Source organism: Capricornis sumatraensis, chromosome 3 (assembly GCF_032405125.1).
Source record: "Capricornis sumatraensis isolate serow.1 chromosome 3, serow.2, whole genome shotgun sequence".
NCBI classification, from domain to species: domain Eukaryota; kingdom Metazoa; phylum Chordata; class Mammalia; order Artiodactyla; family Bovidae; genus Capricornis; species Capricornis sumatraensis.
The window spans coordinates 156,620,025-156,642,159 of NC_091071.1; the positions used below are offsets into that span (position 1 = coordinate 156,620,025).

The following is a 22,135-nucleotide window of genomic DNA, read 5'->3' on the forward strand; positions in this document are numbered from 1 at the left end:
GATTACTGGTACACACGCATGCACGCGCGCGGAGACACACACTGACGGGGTAAGGGAATCTGCCCTGCTCCTGCATGCTTGCCGCTTGTCTGCCTCCTCCTCTGGATGCCCTAGGAAACAACCTCCTGACTTGTAGATTTGTGGGGAGAAGCTTTCCTCTCCTTGGCTGCTTTTCAACTTGACTCTGCTCGTAGCCAAGCAACAGACAAGCCTACTCAATGAGGAGGAAAGGGTTCCTCTTCAAGACTACATGGCAAAAACCTGAGCATTAAATGCCATAGCTTAGGTGAAGCGGGACTGGGTCAATCCAGGTATTATTCTTTAATGAAATCCGCTAATGAGACCGGCTTAAGTGTTGTACCGCAAGCCATCATCCAAGGTCAAAGTCCCCACCCGTGGTCTCTAACCCACATCTGCCTGAAGCAGACATTTCACTAGGGTGACACCTTGGCAGAGAAAGGTAGGAGAAAGGCTGACCACCTGGACAGCTGAAAGGATGCCATTTGGAGACAGTGGTCTCAGAGTACTCATGCCTCCCCCCGCCTCGCCCCAGCTCGGATTCCACCCCTCCAGTCACGCACTGGTGGCCCTGGAGCAGGAGCGTGCGGCCCTTCCTTCCCCCGATGTCCCACATGATGACGCTGTTATCGGACGCTCCTGAGAAGAGTAGCCGTTGAATAGGGTCCCACCAGAGGCAGGCGATGCTCCCTAGGGGTGAGAGAGAGAGGTTAGCTGGGACTCTCCACCAGCACACACACAACCAACAACAGAAGACGGAACCAGGACCGGCTGAGTCTGGATGTAAACATGGATCTTGGTGGCATAAAAGGGCGTCTGACACTTTATCATGAGTCACGGAGGAGGCACAGCACAGCCCCTCCCCAAGCTACAAGACGAGGATTTTCGGTAGTTGCACATCAAACTACTCTCAACACAAAGGTGTTTAAAAGAAGATTTCCCTCCTCTATACCAAAAAACTATAAAATAGCTGTACATGAGGGTTAGTTCAGAAAAAGCTTTTGAAGGGAAAAAAATAAAAATAGCTACCAGTATCTAAAGAGCAAAGGCAGTGAAGGTTTCAGGGATTTTCAAAGTTAAAAGTCTGGATTATTCCAGGTCTCTGGGACCTTGTGGGTGTCCTATTCCAAGATGCCTCTGTTTAAGGAAATTAAGCATCTTAGAGGAAGGAAAAAAAAAGTGAAATTGTACCACACGATTATGCCAGCGAATGTAGGTAAAAATCCAAATCCTACGTTTCACATTCTATATTGACTAAACTTACTAAATTTGATACCCTTGGGAAAAATCTTTCTTTCTACAGATTTCTCTTTCAACAGATCTCTTCACTGTTCCATTAGCTGCTGCTTGCCTAGAAAAATTAATTAACTTATGAAACCAGTCACACAAGCTAACAGTATTTTTGGTGGGTGTATAGAAAACTGGTAAAGCCATATTCACAAGCAAACCACAAGAGACTTGTTTCTCACAGAAGCTTAACCAAAGTGAAAAAAGAAGTACTGTGCAAAACTGGCTTCAGGGATCAATTCTGCAGAAACCCTAGCCTTGTTTGATCCTATGACCCATGTTTTTCAGCTAAAGCCTAACAGCAGACAAGCCAGCTCTTTCGACATGAACCCTGCTGAGTAGTTATCAGAACTCATTCTGTCCTGAGCAACCCAGAGAACACTTAAGAGCCTGGAATCATGAGACCATGAGTCATAAACAGAAAGTGGTTTCTGAGGGCCTGTGTTTTCCTGCCTTTAGATTTATCTACTCAAACTTACTGTCCTTCCTTTTCCCTTTTCCTCTACAAGGTCACAGACTCAGATTTATCTAAATAAATTACCTACAGAAGACATTTAAACTTGCTATACTTAAAAACACTATTTTCATAAATCAATCCATCATTAATTCCTTCAATAAACTCCTACTTCTTCAATCTGAACCAGATGGTCTCAAAGCTTCTAATCTGTTATGAAATACAGTAAACTGAGCTTTAAAACCTTTCAACGAAGCCCTGCCAACTCACTATGCTACAGAAATAACAGAATTCCACCCAGTCTTTCTTTTCCCTCAGTCCCTCCCCAGTGGATGTTTCCCAAATAAAGACAGAACCAGCTCATACACTTCCAATTGTACTGACTGACCTACTGTGTCTTGTCTGGTGTCCCAGAAAGCGACAAATTTAAAATAGTAATAACAATCTTCTTCCAAAAGTCTTACCATTTATACAAAATTTTAAAAAGTTCTTCTGAAACTAATTAAAAAAGGGGAACAGAACAGAAAGTAATGTCACACCAGTATTACAAATCTAGAAGGGATCATGAAACCTAACCCCATACCTTGCCTTCACTTAGTTTTCATAAGATCTTCTGGGACTGAAGTTCCACATCTGGCCAGTCAAACTGAAACCTGATAAGATCTTAGGGAGCTAATCATTCATGAAACCACAGAGCCCAGAACTAGATTTGGATGCCCATATTAGGTGAAAAGGGCTTCCCAGGTGATGCTGGTGGTAAAGAAACCACCTCCCAAAGCAGGAGACAGGAGACTCGGGTTCGATCCCGGCATCAAGAAGATCCCCTGGAGGAGGGCATGGCAACACACTCCAGTATTCTTGCCTGGTGAATCCCCATGGACAGAGGAGCCTGGAGGGCTACAGTCCACAGGGCTGCAAAGAGTCGGACACGACTGAAGCAACTGAGCACGCACGGATGCACACGTATTAGGTGAAAAACAGTGGTGATCACACAGCCTACCTTCATGTCCTTTAAGGGTGGTAATAACTGAACAGGTGCTCTGTTCAAGTTTCAGCAGGGTGATCTGTCCAGAGTAATCACCAACAAACGCATACTGAGTATCAAAGTCATATCTGTGGAGAAGCAGTCAAGGACGTATAACACAATCCATCTCAAAGTTACAAAGCAGAAAATGCACATCCTATAAAGGGTAAGCACAAACCTAAAACTATGAGAAAAGAAACACTTCACTGAAAATCATACAGCATGGAAACATCAAAGAAAAAATGCTTTAAGCTAGAATTATCAGGAAAATTAATATTCATTCATTCAATAAGCATTCACTGAGTACCTGTTATTATTTCAACTGATATCCTAGGAATTAGCAACAAAAAAGATAAAAGAACTGAGAAAGAGAGAGAAAGACATAAAAATAAGTAATCTTAGTAAAGTTTTAAAATGTAAACTAATAATGAAAACAGTCAAAAAGAACTGGAAGAAAAATGCCTTTTATGAAATTATCTCTGGAAATAATGTAAAACGGAGAGGAAACGATGTGAACTCATCTTTTGGGGGGCCTAGATTTAAGTGAAGAGGATGGTTTACTTTAAATTGCTTAGCCATCCAAAAGGCAGTCATTTGGGGCAGTAGTAAATTTAAAATTTAAAAATAGATTAACTACTGGTAACAACTTGTCATTAACACTCAGTTACTCTATGGCCATAGCAGTTTGTGGCAAATCAGGTATCTAAACACAATAAGATAATTACTGTTTTAATTCCAAAACATGGATCAAAAGGAAGACCACAGGCTGGGCCACAATGACGCAATTCTGTGCTATTTTCTATCAATCCATATGAAACACATTAACAGAAAGCCTATATGGTACATGACATATCTGAGTAGTCTTCCCTTGGTTGATTCTAAAGTGTATGGTACTATTTTAAGTATCTCAGGCTATACGTTCATTTGTAGCAAACATTTTTATAAAGGCTCTCAATGGAAGAAAGAATTTCACTACACCAGATGTCCAAAACGGAAAGAGAAAATACCATGGGGCATTTGCCTGTGGCTGACAGCCTTTACCTTGCCAGCACTAAGATACACAGCTACCACAGGCAGCCTGATGCAAGAGCACGCTCTACAGGAAACAAATCGAACAGAGCAGCAGAATTTCAGAGCGGCAATTTCTTAACATTTGAGGGATCCAGAGGCACCTTCGAGAGTCATATAAAGATTATGAACCCTCTTCAAACACACACAAGATAACTAAAAAACTCCTTGTAGCCCTTTTATGAATTCCAGGGTCGCAAATTCTTGTATTCTCTTGCCAGGTCTGCAAATAACCCACTACTAGAAGATTCATTCCTTTTTTTCCCTCTTTACACAACAAAAAGTCTCTTCTTTCACTTCAAAAAGCAAAGGAGTGAAGGGAGGGGTCTGTATTAACAAGGTTTAGATTTTCTGAGATTTCTGTATTAAAACACCTATAGCACACCCCAGCAGAGAACAGCAATTCATTTATTACTTTTAATAAACCATTTTTAAAAGAATTTCGTTTGTTTGTTTTAATGTGGACCACTTTTAAAGTCCTTACTGAATGTGTTACCATAGTTTTTCTGTTTTCTGTTCTGGGTTTTCGGCCAAGAGGCATGCGGGATTTTAGTTCCTCGACTAGGGATCGAACCCACATCCTCTGCATTGGGAGGCCAAGTCTTAACCACCAAGTCCTAATAAACCAATTTTATACCCAAGAAAGGAGAGACAGAAATTCTTCAATTTTATGTGAAATATGTAGGAATCATTCAGCCTTTAGATCTCAATTAGCAGTTGAGGATCAGATACAGAGCTAAGTCCTGAGACCAGGAAGGATACTGCAGACACGAGGCCCAGGAAGAGAAGAAGTGCCTCCCGAGCATGTTCCCGCTGCGGGTGCACATCCAACTGACACACTTGTCGTGGCCCGTGCTGATCACCCACTCGGTGGCCAGGCTGAAGATGATCGCCGTCACCCGGTTCTGATGAGCTGTGGGAACAGAGAGGAAACACGACCTGGGCGATCCAGTCTCAGTGGGTGGGAACTGGGGCTCCCCTTCTCCATCCGGTCAGCTGCAGACTCACAGGCTGGACAGGCCCACCTTGGAAAGCCTGCACTCTGAACAGGCGGCAGAGAATCTGCCCGACCCCCAACCCATGATCTAATGGGCAGGCTTTCCGAGGCCCTGCCCTCTGCCTCCCTGCAAGGGAGGAGACCATCAGAAGCTACAGATCCTTAAAAGAATAATGCTCAAGAGGGATTCAAATAATATATCAGAGGACAGATTTTAAAAAACCTCAAACAACTATCAATGAGTTTCATGGAAAGCAGTAGTCTTTTCTTAACTGGTTTGTTTTTATTGTCTGTACCTTTAGTGCTTTGACTCTTTAAAAAACGCTGGCATTGTGAAAAGGGCAACTGAAATTTTCTGAAATTAACTTTTCATTATTTCTAAGATGAAGCATTTGTAAAGTTCCACATTCCAGAGTAGTAACTGAGAATGAGGAAGTATTCTATTACCTAACTTCTGGAATATTTCTATCTCCAGGTCAATTTTAAGCCATACCAGGGCAGTGACCTGTCTACTTTACGTGGAGCAGGGTCTTGCATACAGCTGGTGTTTAATAAATGCCCAGTCTGATGAATGAAGTCAGAAGCTAGACAGAAACACATCTGACCTTACTCTCAGCTGTACAGACTGCTTCAGAAAAACAGAGGGACTGTTTCTTATAAATTAACCAGAAAACACTACAACCCCCCTGGGAATGCAGGTGTAGTCATGTAGACATTCATAAAACATAACAAATGGCCAATATCAAATAAAGTTTAAATAATTTTAAAACAGAACTATTTTGACTATCAAACTGGCAATAAGCATTTAATAAGAGCAATGAAGACTTAATGAACAGGCACTTTCAATCACTACTCATTAAAATATTTACACTATTGCTGGAAAGAGTTTTGCAAAATAAATCTAGAGTATTAAAAAAAAGTTTTAATGTTTGACCCAGTTATTGTACTTTTAGTAATCTATCTTAAAGTAATAAGAGTTACAGGATCTGAGTCAGTAACCATCAAGGACACACACACACATATATATATGAAATTACTTTTACACACACACATATATAAAATACACAGAAATATATGTAAACACACATACCTATGTACATACCTTCATATATATTAGTATGTGTTATCAAAAAATGGCAGCAGTACACATTTTCAAAAATAGAGGAATGGTTAAACTAAATCTGACACGTGCACCCAGTGGAACAGTATACAACATTTCAAATGTTAATAAGCAGGAAAAGGATGTGTAAATAACTCTGAAGAGATAACAGCCTCTCATGTAACTGGGGTAACCAACGTTTTAAAAAGTTAATGTGAAAACCTAATTTTGATCATAGGACATGGTGTTCTAGTTTATTTTTGTGTACGTACGTGTGTATGTGTGCAAATGAGTGTGTGTATTATAATTACCTGGGTAGGTCTTGATAAAGTTCATTTTATTAAAATCTTCAGAAACGTGGAACTCCTAAAAGTAAAAACATGCAATAAGAGAACAGTTATAGTTTTAAAAACAATGGGAACTTATTTTCCAAAAGGATGTAAAATCTAAAACTGGCCATCACCAGCCTTATGACTCAAGATTGGCTCCATAAGAACAGTAGAGAATTGCTTCTTGGTCCTGTCCTTGCAAAACTATTTATTTTGGAACCAGACAAGTAAAGAAAGTGCTGCTGACCACCACAGAATTTTGATCTAATTCCCACTCTACAAACGAGTGCTCTACACTTCCTTCCCCTCTAATTGCAAAGGAGGCATCCTGTTAATTTTGCTCTCTTGGTGTCACTAAAAGTTTCTCAAGATGATATATACAAGTAAAGTGATATACAAAGACCCATTACTAACAGAGTTCTCAGCACCAGTGAAAATAAGGCACTGGGTATCTGAAGCAATAGAAGGGGCATATTACATATATTTAACACACAAACATACACAAAAAAAAGAAATTTAAAGATTGTGATGGTTTTCCTTTTTTATCTTCCAAAGTTTTTATGGACTGTGTAATACTTTATAACTAGGAAAATATTAAAAGTATGTGCTTCTTAATGAAAAAAATGAGCCTCAGGCATAGGATTAAGATAAAACTCTATAAAAATGCACTACTTAAAACTTCTATCGATCAGTGCTAAATTGGTAAGCTCTTAACTGTCTAGGTAACATGGACATTATGAATTGCTGATTGTTCAGGATGAAAAAAACCCCACAAAGGAATACTGATTTCTTGTCCTTCATCTTGGTTCTACAAAGTACAAAAATGTATCGGCATTTTATATATACTAATCTCTGTTGGGACTCATAGCTCAGTCAGTAAAGAATACGCCCACAAGGCAGGAGATCCAGGTTCAATTCCTGGGTCGGGAAGATCCCCTGGAGAAAGAAATGACAACCGACTCCAGTATTCTTGCCTGAAGAATCCCATGGACAGAGGAGACTGGCAGGCTACAGTCCATGGGGTCACAAGAGTCAGACACAACTCAGCGGCTAAACCACCACCACAATCTCTGATGGGAAATCAACAGTTCAATACTAACTAATGCTAAACTGGACTTAATCACCCCTTTCCACCGAAGAGCTGTTTAAGAGTTTCGTATCAGTGACTTCACTATAATGGCGGTAGAGTACCCTTGAACCAGGAGCCACAAGAAGGGTCCCTAGAGATATAAATCCATGGCCACTGCCATTCCTGGAGATGCTATTTGAGGCCTGCACTCCTGGCCTCTTATTATGTGTATGCACATCATCATATTCTGATAAAAATCTTCATAAGGAGAAAAACGAGACCACTGGCATTTATTATCACACAACGGATTTACAGCAGCCAAAAACTGGTGAGCATCAACCCCAACCATGCAGATCCCGCACCTCGCCCTCTGTTCTCACCACCTGTCTACTGTCCAGTGAACTTATGCAGAGAGCCTAGCTCCTTCCTTCCTGGCTGGTAAACACACTCAAGACTTCTTCTAATTTAAAAAGCAAACAAGTGAACACAAAACCCTCTTAACAATGCTAAAACTTCTTTGCCCCCCGCCCCCCACCCCATTCCAGCCAAAACCTTCTCTATACATCAGCCCACACTCGACACTCAGGCTTTCTAGCTCCTCACCCCAGTCACCCTTCAATCCACTGCACCCCAGGGCAACACCCCACTGCATGGAAACAGCTCTCCCTGCAACCACCAGCTGCTAACTGCCATTCCCAAGGTCATGCTCCTGTCTTGATCTCATCCTCTCTCTTCCCCACCTGAAACTTACTGCCCCTCCAGCTACCACAACCACTGTCCTGGCTGGTCCTCCCACCCCTTGGCCCATTTCGCATCACCCGTGAATGGTGTCTCCCCGTATCTTAACTGTTAGCACTGATTCCTCACTGTCCTTTTGTTCTAAATGCCCTCTCCCCACACACCCCTAAGCCATCTCTTCTCAATAAATGATAGCACCATCCACCAAACACTCAAACCAAAAACCCAGCCGTCACCTGACTTGCTCCTCTCCCCACCCCTGCACCCAACCTGTCATAGCTGCAGCTCAAGACATCTGCTTCTGTCTGTCATCACTGCCACAACCTTCTCACCCAGACGGCGACAACAACTGATATTTCCGCCTCCATTTTTAAAAATTTTGGGGCCGTATAATTGACTTACAACGTGTGTTAGTCTGTGCTGTACAACAGAGCCGAACAGGCACACATACACAATCCACTCTTTAGATTCCTTTCCATTTTAGGGCATTACAGAGTATCGAGTAGGGTTCCCTGTGCTATACGGTCTATTATTATTTACCTATTTTATATATAAAAGTGTGTATATGATCAATCCCAATGTCTCAATTTATTTCTCCCCTCTACTTCCCCCTCTGCTAAGAACACTGTTTTCCACATCTGTGACTCTATTTGTCTTGTAAATGGATTCATCTGTACCATGTTTTACCATGCACAGGTAAGCGACATCATATATCTGTCTTTCTCCATCTGTTTACTTTACTTAGTATGATAGTCTCTAGGTCCATCCATGTTGCTGCAAATGGCATTATTTCATTCTTTTTGTGGCTGAGTAATGTTCCATCTTTATCCATTCATCTTTCGATGAACAGTTAGGTCGCTTCTATTGTAAACAGTGCTGCAATGAACACTGGGGTGTATGTATCTTTTCAGATTAGAGTTTTCTCTGGATATTTGCCCGGAGTAGGATTGCTAGATCTCATGGTAGTTCTATTTTTAGTTTTTTAAGGAACTGCCATACCGTTTTCCATTAATGGTTGTACAAATTTATATTCCCATTATCACTGTAGGAGGGTTTCCTTTTCTCCACACCCTTTTCAGCATTTATTGTTTATAGATTTTTTGATGATGGCAATTGTGAGGTGATATCTCATTGTAGTTTTGATATGTATTTCTCTTGATGCTGATCATCTTTTCATGTGCCTCTTGGCCATCTGTATGTCTTCTTTGCAGTAATATCTATTTATATCTTCTGGCCATTTTCTGATTGGGTTTTTTTTTTTTTTAACATAGAGTTGCATGAGGTGTTTGTATATTTTGGAGATTAATCCCTTGTCAGTCACTTCATTTGCAAACATTTTCTCCCATTCTGTGGGCTGTCTTTTTGTTTTATGGTTTCCTTTGCCTTAAGAATCTTTTAAGTTTAATTAGGTCCCATGTGTTTATTTTTATTTTTATTTTCTTTACTCTAGGAGGTGGATCACAGAAGATATTGAATGCAATTTGTGTCAAAGAATGTTCTGCCTATGTTTTCCTCTAAGAGTTTTATAGTGTCTGGCCTTATACTTCTATTTAGGTCTTTGCTCCATTTTGAGTTTATTTTTATATATGGTGTTAGAGCGTGTGTGTTTCTTTTCGGCTGCACTGCATGGCTTTGCCGGATCTTAACTCCCTGACCAGAGAAGGAAGAACCTGGGCCCTCAGCAATGAAAAGGCCGAATACTAACCACTGGACCATCAGGGAATTCCGTCCCACCTCCACTCTTGTTGCCCGCCATTCCGTGCTCCGCTGAGCAGCCAGGGGGATCTTTGTAAATTAAATGACACCATTTTCCTGCTGAAAACCCTGGAAGAGCTTCCCAAGGGTTGACAAAACTGAAAACCTCACCCGGACCCACAAGGCCTTGAATGACCTGCCCTCAGCCCACCGGGTCCCATCAGCCCTAGTGCTGCCTTGTCACTCAGCACCAACCAGCCAAGAGGATGTCCTCCAAGTCCTCAGACACACAGAGACCTCCTGCCTTGTGCCTCACACATACCTTCGCTCCTGGAAAACCTGCTCTGCCTGGCTGTCTCCTGCCTGCCCTTCAGGCCTCGGCTGGACGTCACAGCCTTGGAGAAGCCCTCCTTCCTGCAGATCCTGTCTGCTGGGGGCGGGGCCACACACCTCTCTGGACCCTCTCCTTCCCACTCCCGTTCATTTCTCCACAGTGCTCAACACAACCTGCAACGCGACGCTTACTTTTGTATTACCTGTCCTTCTTGCTAGTCCAAAAGAGCCCTGGGAGCAGGGACCATGTCTACTTCCTTCTTAGTTAGCATTCTGCAGGACACCCAGTGCTGAGTAAAACCTGAACGCACGGCTCTCGGACCTGCTCCAGCCCCCTCTTCAGTCTTATGTGGTTCATGCTGCCAGGCTGCTTCATTCTTGTTCTCTGCACACACTCTGACCTCGAAAACCTCTGTCTTCGCTGGCACAGCCCTCTGTGTCTGCAAGTCCTCCCCCTCCTCTCCTGGTTAACTCCCCGCCACCCACTAGGGCTTAGCAGTTACAGGCTGGCCAGGCCACTCTCTCGGGCCAGGTGGGTGCGGGCGCCAGCCTGCACTCTCACTGCTCTGTGTGCGTTCTTCACTTTACACGTGATGGAACCCACGAGCTAAATCTTACTTTACTGTCACCATTCCCAGTTCTGTAAAGCAGTGCTACTCAAAATGAGGTCTGTGGACCACTGGTCCTGATTAAAGTACCAGAAAATTAGGGAATAAGTGTTCAGAAAACTTTCCGGCAATTTAATATCGTCATGACATTCAAGAGGATGAAGTTAAAAGTGAAAGTGATCCAGTCGTGCTAGACTCTTTGCGACCCCATGGACTGTAGCCTCTGTCCACAGAATTCTCCAGGCAAAAATACTGGGGTCGGTTGCCATTCTCTTCTTCAGGGGATCTTCCCGACCCAGGGATCAAACCTGGGTCTCCTGTATTGCAGGCAGATTACCATCTGAGCCACCAGGGATCCTTCCAAATTTTCTCACTCAATAATGTAATATCCAAAATAGTAATCAAGCAAACTAAACTCAAAGCAAACTGAAGAAAAAATAAGAGCTGATGCACATTATCAGACTAGAAAAATAATAGAGAAAACAAATCAACAGAGAATCAGTGAAAACTGGTTCTTTGAACAAAACTGACAAACATGTAGCTAGACTGGTGGAAAAAAAAGAGAGAAATGACTCAAACTACTAAACTCAGGAATGAAAAGGGGACTATTAATCTTACAGAAACAAAAAGGACTAAAAAAGGCTGCTATCAACAATGATATGCCAACAAACTAGATAAGCTAGATACCACTTCACACTGACTAGGAAATCAACAAAATCAGAAAATAATAAGCGTTGCTAAATATGTAAAAATTTAGGATCTTCATAGATTGCTGGTAGGAATATAAAATGGTATAGTAACTTTGGAAAACAGTTTGGCAATTCTGTAAAAAATTAAATACAGAGTTACCATATGACCCACAATTCCATTCCTAGATGTATATACCCAATAAAATGGAAAACTCAGGTTCACACACAAACTTTTATGTGACTGTTCACAGCAACATTATTCATAGTAGCCAAAAGGTAGAAATAATCCAACTATCTATCAACTAATGAATGGATAAACAAAGTGTGGAATACAACAGAATATTATTCCACCACAAAAAGGACTGAAGTATTAATTCAAGCTACAACGTAGATGAACCTTGAAAATATGATGCTGAGTGAGAGAAGCCAAATATAAAGTTATACATTTTATGATTCTATTTACATAAAATGTTTAGAATGAACTCAGAAAGTATATTACTGACTGCTAGGAACTGAAGGAAGGGACAATGCAGAGTGACTCCTGAAGGTTATGGGATTTATTTTGGGGGGTGGGAGGCACTGATAAAAATAATCTAGACTATTAACGGTTGTATAATCTTGAAACTATACTATAAAACCACTGAACCGCACATGTTCAGCTGGTGAATTTTATGGTATATGAAGTATATCTCAATTAAATATATGCATACACACCTTGGCTCTGGCAGTAAAGAATGTGACTGTAATGAAGGAGATCCAAGTTCAGTCCCTGGGCGGGAAGATCCCCTGGAGAAGGGAATGGCAGTCCACTCCAGTATTCTTGCCTGGGTTATCCCATGAACAGAGGAGCCCGGCAGGCGGAGTGACTACACTTTCACTTTCAATCTTGTGACCATACTATAAAACCACTGAATTGCACACTTTGGTGAATTTTATGGTATATGAACTACATCTTAATGAAATATATACACACACACACATACAATTAGACTTACAAAAACACCAATCTCTAATAAATTGAAAATTTAAACATCTGGTCCTTCACCAAAGATGGTTTGAGAAGCACTGCCTCAAAGAGTTACACGAGGTGTTGGCTGAATGACTAGTCCCTGATCTTGTTCTTCTCCTCCCTCCTCTGTCACACACGCACACACACGCACACACGCACGCGCGCGCATGATCTCCCCCACGTCCTCCTTGCCCCAGTCTCCTTCTTCATGGGCTCAGGGACAGGGGCTGCCACAGGACTCATGTTTTCTGTACAAAGGCTGTGCATTGTGGGTTAGCCTGAGAATCAGCCATCAATCATCAGAGCTCCATGGAGCTACAGCTGGTCCCTGACTTAGGATGGCTCAACTTATGATTTTTCCGTTTTACAATGGTGTAAAAGCGATACACATTCAGTAGAAACTGTACTTTGACTTTTGAATGTTGATCTTTTCCCAGATGGGTGATAAGCCGTATGATCCTCTCTCGTGATGCTGGACAAGGGCAGCCACAGCCCCTCCTCAGCGTCCTGACAGTGAACAATCAACACACTTACAACCATTCTGGACTCATACAACCATTCTGTTTTTCACTTTCAGTACAGTATTCAATAAATTACATGAGATATTCAATACTTTAGTATGAAATAGGCTTTGTGTTAGATGACTTCATCCAACGGTAGTGTTCTGAGCATGTTTAAGGTGGGTGAGGCTAAGCTATGATATTCAGTAGATTAGGTGTAGATTAATTAATTCAGTAGATTAAGTAATTAATTCAGTAGATTAAGTATATTTTAAACTTACGATAGTTTACAACTTACAATGGGTTTATCAGGACAAAGCCTCATCATAAGTCAAGGAAAATCTGGAGTTTATTAATTTATTAATTAATGCTAGTTAATTCTAGAATTAATCCATTTTTGGGTCTACCATCTGTACTGAATGAAACATTTCCTAATGCCAAACAACTGGGCATTCTTTGTTAACTTTATTTAAACTGTCCAGTGGTGAACATGGGGAGGTCAATACAATGAATACATTCTGGAAGCTACCTACCATCACAGCTCCATTATCCTGGCCCACAAATATCCGTCTACTATCATGATGGTAAGCCATAGCAGAGCAGGGAGCTGCCAGAAAGACAAAGATCATGTTATGAGCAGAGTTAAGCACGTTAAGTCATTGTTCAAGGTACGTTATTAAAAAGAGCTATACAACTTAGGCTAAAAAAATAAGAGGGCAAAGATGTTTTATTTTCTAAAATGTTATTAAATTTCTTTCTGCTGTTTTAGTTTCGAATTTTAACTTTAATAACCTTCCAAGTTACTTCTATGACTTTGGGTGAAGCGAGTCAGCATGAAGTTTCATCTGATTGAAATTTCTACCTGTTTCTGGAAAGGTGTGGGGACCAGTGTTTAGAGAAGCTGTCTGCCACCCAAACTCTGTGGGTCATCCTGCCCCTCCTCCCTTCCCCATCACAGGCAAAACAGTAGTGGGCATCTGTGGAAAGAGAAGTGTCCAATACCACAATTCCCATTCCAAGGCATGTGAGCAAACTGGGGAGGCTGCTTTGGGATTATTTGTTGCTGTTGTTTTTCCCCAATGGTCAAAAAAAGTTCTGTTTTGCAGTGACTCATACAATCCCAGTTTGTTTCTTTGTCCAAAGCAATGCCATGTGACTGAGACAGCCTGACTCTTCCCATAGACACGACCTTCCAGGTTCAACCTAAACTTTTTCCAGAAAGTGTGGGCCAGAGAATGAGTTTCAGAAAGGAGAAACTCTAATAAATCACTTCCTTCTGCTAAAAATCAAAATTAAAGTGATTTAGAAAATGGAACACTTGGAAAAAGAAATATTTGGGTACACTTCAGCCTTAAGAATTTTAATTGACCACAGAAAGAAATGAATGCCAGGAAACAAAGAAACTTGACCTTACTTTGAAATAAAACATCTAATAAAAAAGTAAAAGAGAAAAATCCTATAAATGAAGTTACCACTTGAAAACAGTTTAAAGTTCTCTAACTACCAAAGAAAGGCAATGCCAAAGAATGCTCAAACTACCGCACAATTGCACTCATCTCACATGCTAGTATAGTAATGCTCAAAATTCTCCAAGCCAGGCTTCAGCAATACGTGAACCGTGAACTTCTTCATGTTCAAGCTGGTTTTAGAAAAGGCAGAGGAACCAGAGATCAAATTGCCAACATCCGCTGGATCATGGAAAAAGCAAGAGAGTGCCAGAAAAACATCTATTTCTGCTTTATTGACTATGCCAAAGCCTTTGACTGTGGGATCACAATAAACTGTGGAAAATTCTGAGAGAGATGGGAATACCAGACCACCTGACCTGCCTCTTGAGAAACCTGTATACAGGTTGGGAAGCAACAGTTAGAACTGGACATGGAACAACAGACTGGTTCCAAATAGGAAAAGGAGTACGTCAAAGCTGTATATTGTCACCCTGCTTATTTAACTTATAATCAGAATACATCATGAGAAACGCTAGGCTGGAAGAAGCACAAGCTGGAATCAAGATTGCCGGAAGAAATATCAATAAGCTCAGATATGCAAATGACACCACCCTTATGGCAGAAAGTGAAGAGGAACGAAAAAGCCTCTTGATGAAAGTGAAAGAAAAGAGTGAAAAAGTTGGCTTAAAGCTCAACATTCAGAAAAACGAAGATCATGGCATCTGGTCCCATCACTTCATGGGAAATAGATGGGGAAACAGTGGAAACAGTGTCAGACTTTATTTTGGGGGGCTCCAAAATCACTGCAGATGGTGACTGCAGCCATGAAATTAAAAGACGCTTACTCCTTGGAAGAAAAGTTATGACCAACCTAGATAGCATATTCAAAAGCAGAGATATTACTTTGCCGACTAAAGTCCGTCTAGTCAAGGCTATGGTTTTTCCTGTGGTCATGTCTGGATGTGAGTTGGACTATGAAGAAGGCTGAGCACCAAAGAATTGATGCTTTTGAACTGTGGTGTTGGAGAAGACTCCTGAGAGTCCCTTGGACTGCAAGGAGATCCAACCAGTCTATTCTGAAGGAGATCAGCCCTGGGATTTCTTTGGAAGGAATGATGCTAAAGCTGAAACTCCAGTACTTTGGCCACCTCATGAGAAGAGTTGACTCACTGGAAAATACTTTGATGCTGGGAGGGATTGGGGGCAGGAGGAGAAGGGGACGACAGAGGATGAGATGGCTGGATGGCATCACGGACTCGATGGACGTGAGTCTGAGTGAACTCCGGGAGATGGTGATAGATAGGGAGGCCTGGCGTGCTGCGATTCATGCGGTTGCAAAAAGTTAGACACTACTGAGCAACTGAACTGACCTGAACTGAACTACCATGGCAGATATTCTCCACCAAAGGAAGAAGACTAGAAGAAATGCTGGATTGTACTCAAAGGCAGAAACATAGTTAGCTGCATGATCAGACTATAGAAAAAGACTATTTCAGTTGCATTCCAAGAACCATCTCATTGAAATGTAGATACTAAAATTGTCTACACAGTTAACAATTAGAATAGACTACAAGTTTGTACACCCTTATCCACCATATTGATGTTTGAAACTACAAAGAATGATCATGTTTAAGGATTATAACCACAAAGATACATGTTCGTTTGTTTTAGTCACTAAGTTGTGTCCAATTCTTGCAACCCTCCTGGACTGTAGCCCACCAGGCTCCTTTGTCCATGGGATTTCCCAGGCAAGAATACTGGAGTGAGTTGCCATTTCCTTCTCCCAACCCAGGGATGAAACCCGCATCTCCTGCATTGGCAGGCAGGTTCTTAACCACTGAGCCACTGGGGAAGCCCAAAGGCAGATGCTATTGTCACACAAAATGCTCTTTAACAATCACACACAAAATTACCTTCAACAAATCAAATCCCTTTGACGACTTTAAAGATTCACTGTCATCATTTTTGCTGGCTTTTCAGTTGTTACTAAATCTTAATATTCTAGTTTTAAGCTTCTTTTCAATTCTTTCTATGCTCAATCTTATAACAAACTGCCCATGAATATGTAAAACCTCTCCTTTGTGTAAAAGTTACAATGTGCTGAGTAATTTTATACGGTTAGAGACTTTTCACATTAAAAAAAAAAAAGCAAGCCTTCCTGGTTTATTTATTTAGTATATAAAAATGCTCTGACTTTTTTCCTAAAAGGGAAGCTTCTAGTGAGATAAACTTTTTTTTTAAGATAATCTTTTCTTTTTAATGTGAATGTTAACATAGTTTCATAAACAAGGAAAACACAAATCATCTTTCAAATCAGCGACCTTTTAAAAAGGTCACTGCAGTACAAAATCGTTTGCTTTAAACTCTAGTTTTAAAAACGAAGGGTTTTCTGGAATACAGCCAGGCTCATTCATCTATGTATTCTTTATGACTGCTTTTGATTCTGCAATGGCAGAGTTGAGAAGCTGCCACAGAGACTGTCTGGCCCACAAAGTCTAATATTTATGTCTGGTCCTTCGTAGGAGAAGTCTGTGGACTCACCCCATACTGTGGTGAGCAGCCCAGTTCTGGAGTTGGATGCACATCGACTGGAATTCCAACCTCTGGCCTCAGTTTCCTTGTCTACTAAATGATGAAAATACCATCTTTCTTATAACAGCTATTGTGATGACTTGGTAAAATAGTACCAAGAAAAATGCATGGGACATATAGTAGATGGTGCTGGTGGTAAAGAACCCACCTGCCAAAGTAGGAGACATAAGAGACACAGGCTTGATCTCTGGGTTGGGAAGACCTACTGGAGGAGGAAACAGCAACCCACTCCAGTATTCTTGCCTGGAGAATCCCACGGACAGAGGAACCGGGCAGGCTACAGTCCATGATCCATGGGGTTGCAAAGACTTGGACATGACTGAGCATCTGAGCAGCAGCCCATAACGGAAATAGAAACTGAAGGTTACATTTTTCTTCAGCTGAAGCAGATCCTGAAAGTTATTTTTGTTACGTGAGGTATTGTTATGATTCATAACTGGTCCACGTACAGCAATATTCTAAGGTTTCGCTTACTGACCTCCTCTGTTTCATCATGGAAAACAGTTTAAATCCATGGATGACCACTAAAATGTCAACTGGTGAATCTGCAGTAGTTTTTAAAAGCACTTTTATTCTTGTGTTTTGAATTTAATTTTAAAAGTCACCCTAAAACAGACAAGCAAATTTCTCAACATTCATTCATTCTGTTTTCTTCTGGCAGTGTTCCTGCAGTTTCATCAGCAGACAGTGCTCTAGCTGGAGGTAATAACCAGCCATCTGGTAGCAAAAGGCTGCATGCATGTATACAAACACGCAGGTGTCAAGTCACCCACAGCACAGATGCTGTGCCTGTTCTGTCCTGTTTTTTCCTGATCCTTCCAGCCAAAGAGTTCTGGGAGCTACTTCCGGAGGATACAGTTAAGCCAAGATAGCAAGGGATGGCAATGGAGAAAGCAAAGCCATGTGCTCAAGACTCAAAAGCCAAGGAAGAGAGTGTGTACTGCTGCTGCTAGGTTCTGGTGTCCCAGGAGAGAAATCAGTTACAAAGTGAACTAAGTATTTGGGGGAAATGCAAGCCAAGCGGTCACTGTACTAAATACTGGACATTAGTACAAAAATCCATCTTAGACTCTCCTTGTTCTAAAGAGCATGAACTCCACAGCTGAGGTCTCAAGGAAGACTGAACTGTGGGCAAAATCTGAAGTGTAAGGGAAGGGGGAGGAGGAAGGAGTCGTAGCCAACAGCATTAATAAGACCATCCACAAGGATGGCAAACCATCTCCCAGCACTGGCAGAGGTCCCCGGGCTGCTGTGGCTATTTCCAGCTACGGACCCATCACTGGACCATTGGAAGTAAGGAGTTACTCATCTAAGAGAAGCCTTTTTTTTTTCTGGTTGAGTAAAAGGTAGGCTCAGAGGATGAGGGTGCTCCATCTGCCTTTGCCCCACTTCCCCAAAATCCCAAAGTAAATTTATTAAATGGGCCTGTAAGGACATTTACTGAGACAATGGCCACTTCATGTTCTACACTGAGTAACAAAGGTGACCCATTCACAAATAAATGCGGACACAGGACAGAAGATACTACTGCCTGCACAATAGACCACGATTAGGGTTTCAGGTAGTCTTAACAGGCTAGATACATACAATGAAATTTTACTTTTTATAACAGTTTTTTATAACTATTTTATAATTATATAAAAGGGTCCTTTTATAATAGTTAGCTTTATACCAGTATTCCAAAAAGCCTACCTTGTTCTCACTGAACGGTTATCAAGACAGAGAAGGTGACCGGCCTGCCCAAGCTGTTAGTGAAAGGTAGGACAAAGGAAAATCCTGATAAACTACTAATCCTTTGTGGAAATGTTTATAGGATCGAAATCCTGCAGCTACCCTGCAATAAATGAGAACGTGCTAGCAAGACAGGCAGTGCTTAGAAGGGTGACTCAAGCTGACGGAATAGAATCTGCTGAATAACTGGCTACTCTGCGTTTGTAATACACCCCACAGCCCCTGCAGTAACTCTTCACGGAGCTGCAGTGTCCAGAGTTTGGCCCTAGCAAGCGCTCTTCTTTAGAGAACTTCATAATGGTCTTCAGTAACAGACCATCAAGCCTGCCCCAGAACCGTGCGTCTTTTCCCAGGGGAGGGCTTCTGAACATTGAAACCTTAACCGAGGAAAATCTCCTCATTAAGGACCGAAACCACCCAGAAATAAGCAGCTATGATGCCTTCCATGTGGCCACTGGGGCGGCAGGACTTGATTCCAGCTTGGACCTGGGTGGTGCCACATCTTTTTTTCAAGAAAGGATGGAGAAGTGGGTGAGAAGGAGGCAAAGCTTAGATCGGCAGCAAGGGCAGGATTTAATTGCAATTTTATGTCACTACATCTCAGGGCTCTTCTAAAATCTCAATACAAAAGCTTTATATTTGGGGTTTATTTTTAGAACATGTTTGACTACTGGGGAAAAAAAAAATCTCCATTTAGAATGTGTCGTGCCTTGGACCAAATTTCTCAATGATACCCAGAGTTTAAGAAAAAGTAGCATAAAAGGCCAGGTATGAGGCAAAGGAGTGTTCAGAATCCTGTTTTAGTGTCAGTATCAGCTTTACTAAGTAGAAAATACTAATGTAAGTTGGCAAAATGAAGACAAAGGAAAATGGGGGAGGTGGGCAGCTTTCCTCTTCCTATTTTTTTTTTCCCAAGTTTTGTTCAAGTTGATTCAGTTAAACCAGTTGACTCAGCTTCCTTTTTGCAAGAGAAGGGGAGTTTTCCTGCATTTTAACACAGAATGCTGTAGGTATTAGGTAACAACAAGCTCATTTTGAAATTTAAATCATCAAAGACATTTTTCTTGGGTGGAACAGTGCAGCTACTCACAGGCCATTGTGTGGTAAATGCTGGGCCAGTACTGACCGCTGTCTCTTTTCAGCCATACTCGGATAGTCCTGTAGAGAAAAGAAAAGAATGAGTAGTCTTTAATGAATTTATCCACTTTGCCACCCAAGTAAACTTATTTTCAATACTATTTCCCACTGACCTTATAACATGTATCAGTTGGACAAATTACACACATACACAGACACACACACACACACACACACAGTACATGGTGTATTATACTAGTATGTACATGTCTACACACACAAACACACACACACAGAGTACATGGTGTATTATACTAGAATGTACATGTCTACACACACACACACAGAGTACATGGTGTATTATACTAGTATGTACATGTACACACACATATAGAGTACATGGTGTATTATACTAGTACATACATGTCTACACATGTAACTTATATGCAGAGTACATCATGAGAAACGCTGGACTGGAAGAAACACAAGCTGGAATCAAGATTGCCAGGAGAAATATCAATAACCTCAGATATGCAGATGACACCACCCTTATGGCAGAAAGTGAAGAGGAACTAAAAAGCCTCTTGATGAAAGTTAAAGAGGAGAGCGAAAAAGTTGACTTAAAGCTCAACATTCAGAAAATGAAGATCATGGCATCTGGTCCCATCACTTCATGGGAAATAGATGGGGAAACAGTGGAAACAGTGTCAGACTTTATTTTTGGGGGCTCCAAAATCACTGCAGATGGTGACTGCAGACATGAAATTAAAAGACAGTTACTCCTTGGAAGAAAAGTTATGACCAATCTAGATAGTATATTCAAAAGCAGAGACATTACTTTGCCGACTAAGGTCCGTCTAGTCAAGGCTATGGTTTCTCCTGTGGTCATGTATGGATGTGAGAGTTGGACTGTGAAGAAGGTTGAGTGCCAAAGAATTGATGCTTTTGAACTGTGGTGTTGGAGAAGACTCCTGAGAGTCCCTTGGACTGCAAGGAGATCCAACCAGTCCATTCTGAAGGAGATCAGCCCTGGGATTTCTTTGGAAGGAATGATGCTAAAGCTGAAGCTCCAGTACTTTGGCCACTTTATGTGAAGAACTGACTCACTGGAAAAGACTCTGATGGTGGGAGGGATTGGGGGCAGGAGGAGAAGGGGACGACAGAGGATGAGATGGCTGGATGGCATCACAGACTCGATGGACAGGAGTCTGAGTGAACTCCAGGAGATGGTGATGGACAGGGAGGCCTGGCATGCTGCGATTCATGGGGTCACAAAGAGTCGGACACGACTGAGCGACTGAACTGAACATGTCTACACATACACACACACATAGAGTACATGGTGTATTATACTCGAATGTACATGTATACACACACACACGGAGTACATGGTGTATACTAGAATGTACATGTACACACACACACACATAGAGTACATGGTGTATGAGCATGTACATGTACATACATACACACATATAGAGTACATAGTGTATTATACTAGTATGTACATGTATACATACACACACATACAGAGTACATGGTGTATTATACTAGCATGTACATGTACACACACACAGAGTACATGGTGTATTACACTAGCATGTACATATCTACACACACACATGCTCTATATATTTATTGCTGCTATTCAGTCACTCAGTCATGTCTGACTCTTTGTGACCCCATGGACTAGAGCAAACCCAGGCTTCCCTGCAGCCTGGCCAAAAAGTTCATTTGGTTAACTGACTACACTGTTCAATAAATTTCTTGGTGAAAATGAAAAATATGTCTTTCATTTTTACTTAGAAACAAATGTACTTTTTGGCCAACCCAATAGCTACCTACAGTTATGTCTACACATGGTAAGTTACGCAAGAACTAGGAGTCAGGATTCTAAATAATATCAGTAACACAGAAAGTGCTTATTATACAGCGATATACAAACAACGCTGAGGACTACTGACTCTTGGCAACCAAGTGCAAGCTCAGTGCCTTGGCCATCCCACCCAAATGAGGAGAGTAGCTGAGGTCAATGAAAGAAAACGTTTCTGGAGAACTGGGAGAGACCTGCATACAGAGTGGAGCCCGTTACCACTGCCGTTGCCACTGCTCACTCACCGAGAGTTCCCAGCCATCTCGGCCTTGGGAGGAAACCCTTCCACACCAGTCGCTGGGCCTCTCCTTTCACCAGAGCACACGCGGGAGATGAGGAAGTCCTGCTCAGAGGCAGGCGGAGGATACAGGACCAAAAGAGCCCAGGTTTACTATTCTGGCTCATCCCCTCAGAAGAACAGTAAGGAATGCCTCTCCTGCACTCCACCAAGCCTCCTGGAAGCTCCGGGCCTCTCCCCTTTAGAGCGGGCCGCCTTG

At 41.7% G+C, this 22,135-nt stretch overlaps 1 protein-coding gene across 1 annotated transcript in view; it reads right to left on the reverse strand.

Annotated features, from left to right (window-relative positions):
• The window catches only part of WDFY1 (WD repeat and FYVE domain containing 1), a 55,858-nt gene that overhangs the window by 13,498 nt on the left and 20,225 nt on the right, over positions 1-22,135 (reverse strand). The window contains exons 2-7 of the mRNA XM_068967434.1: positions 19,779-19,846; positions 13,451-13,524; positions 6,259-6,313; positions 4,614-4,764; positions 2,760-2,872; positions 582-708 (exon numbers count right to left, since the gene is read on the reverse strand). Coding sequence (XP_068823535.1) covers positions 582-708; positions 2,760-2,872; positions 4,614-4,764; positions 6,259-6,313; positions 13,451-13,524; positions 19,779-19,846 — 588 coding nt within the window. The remainder of the gene's footprint in view (positions 1-581; positions 709-2,759; positions 2,873-4,613; positions 4,765-6,258; positions 6,314-13,450; positions 13,525-19,778; positions 19,847-22,135) is intronic.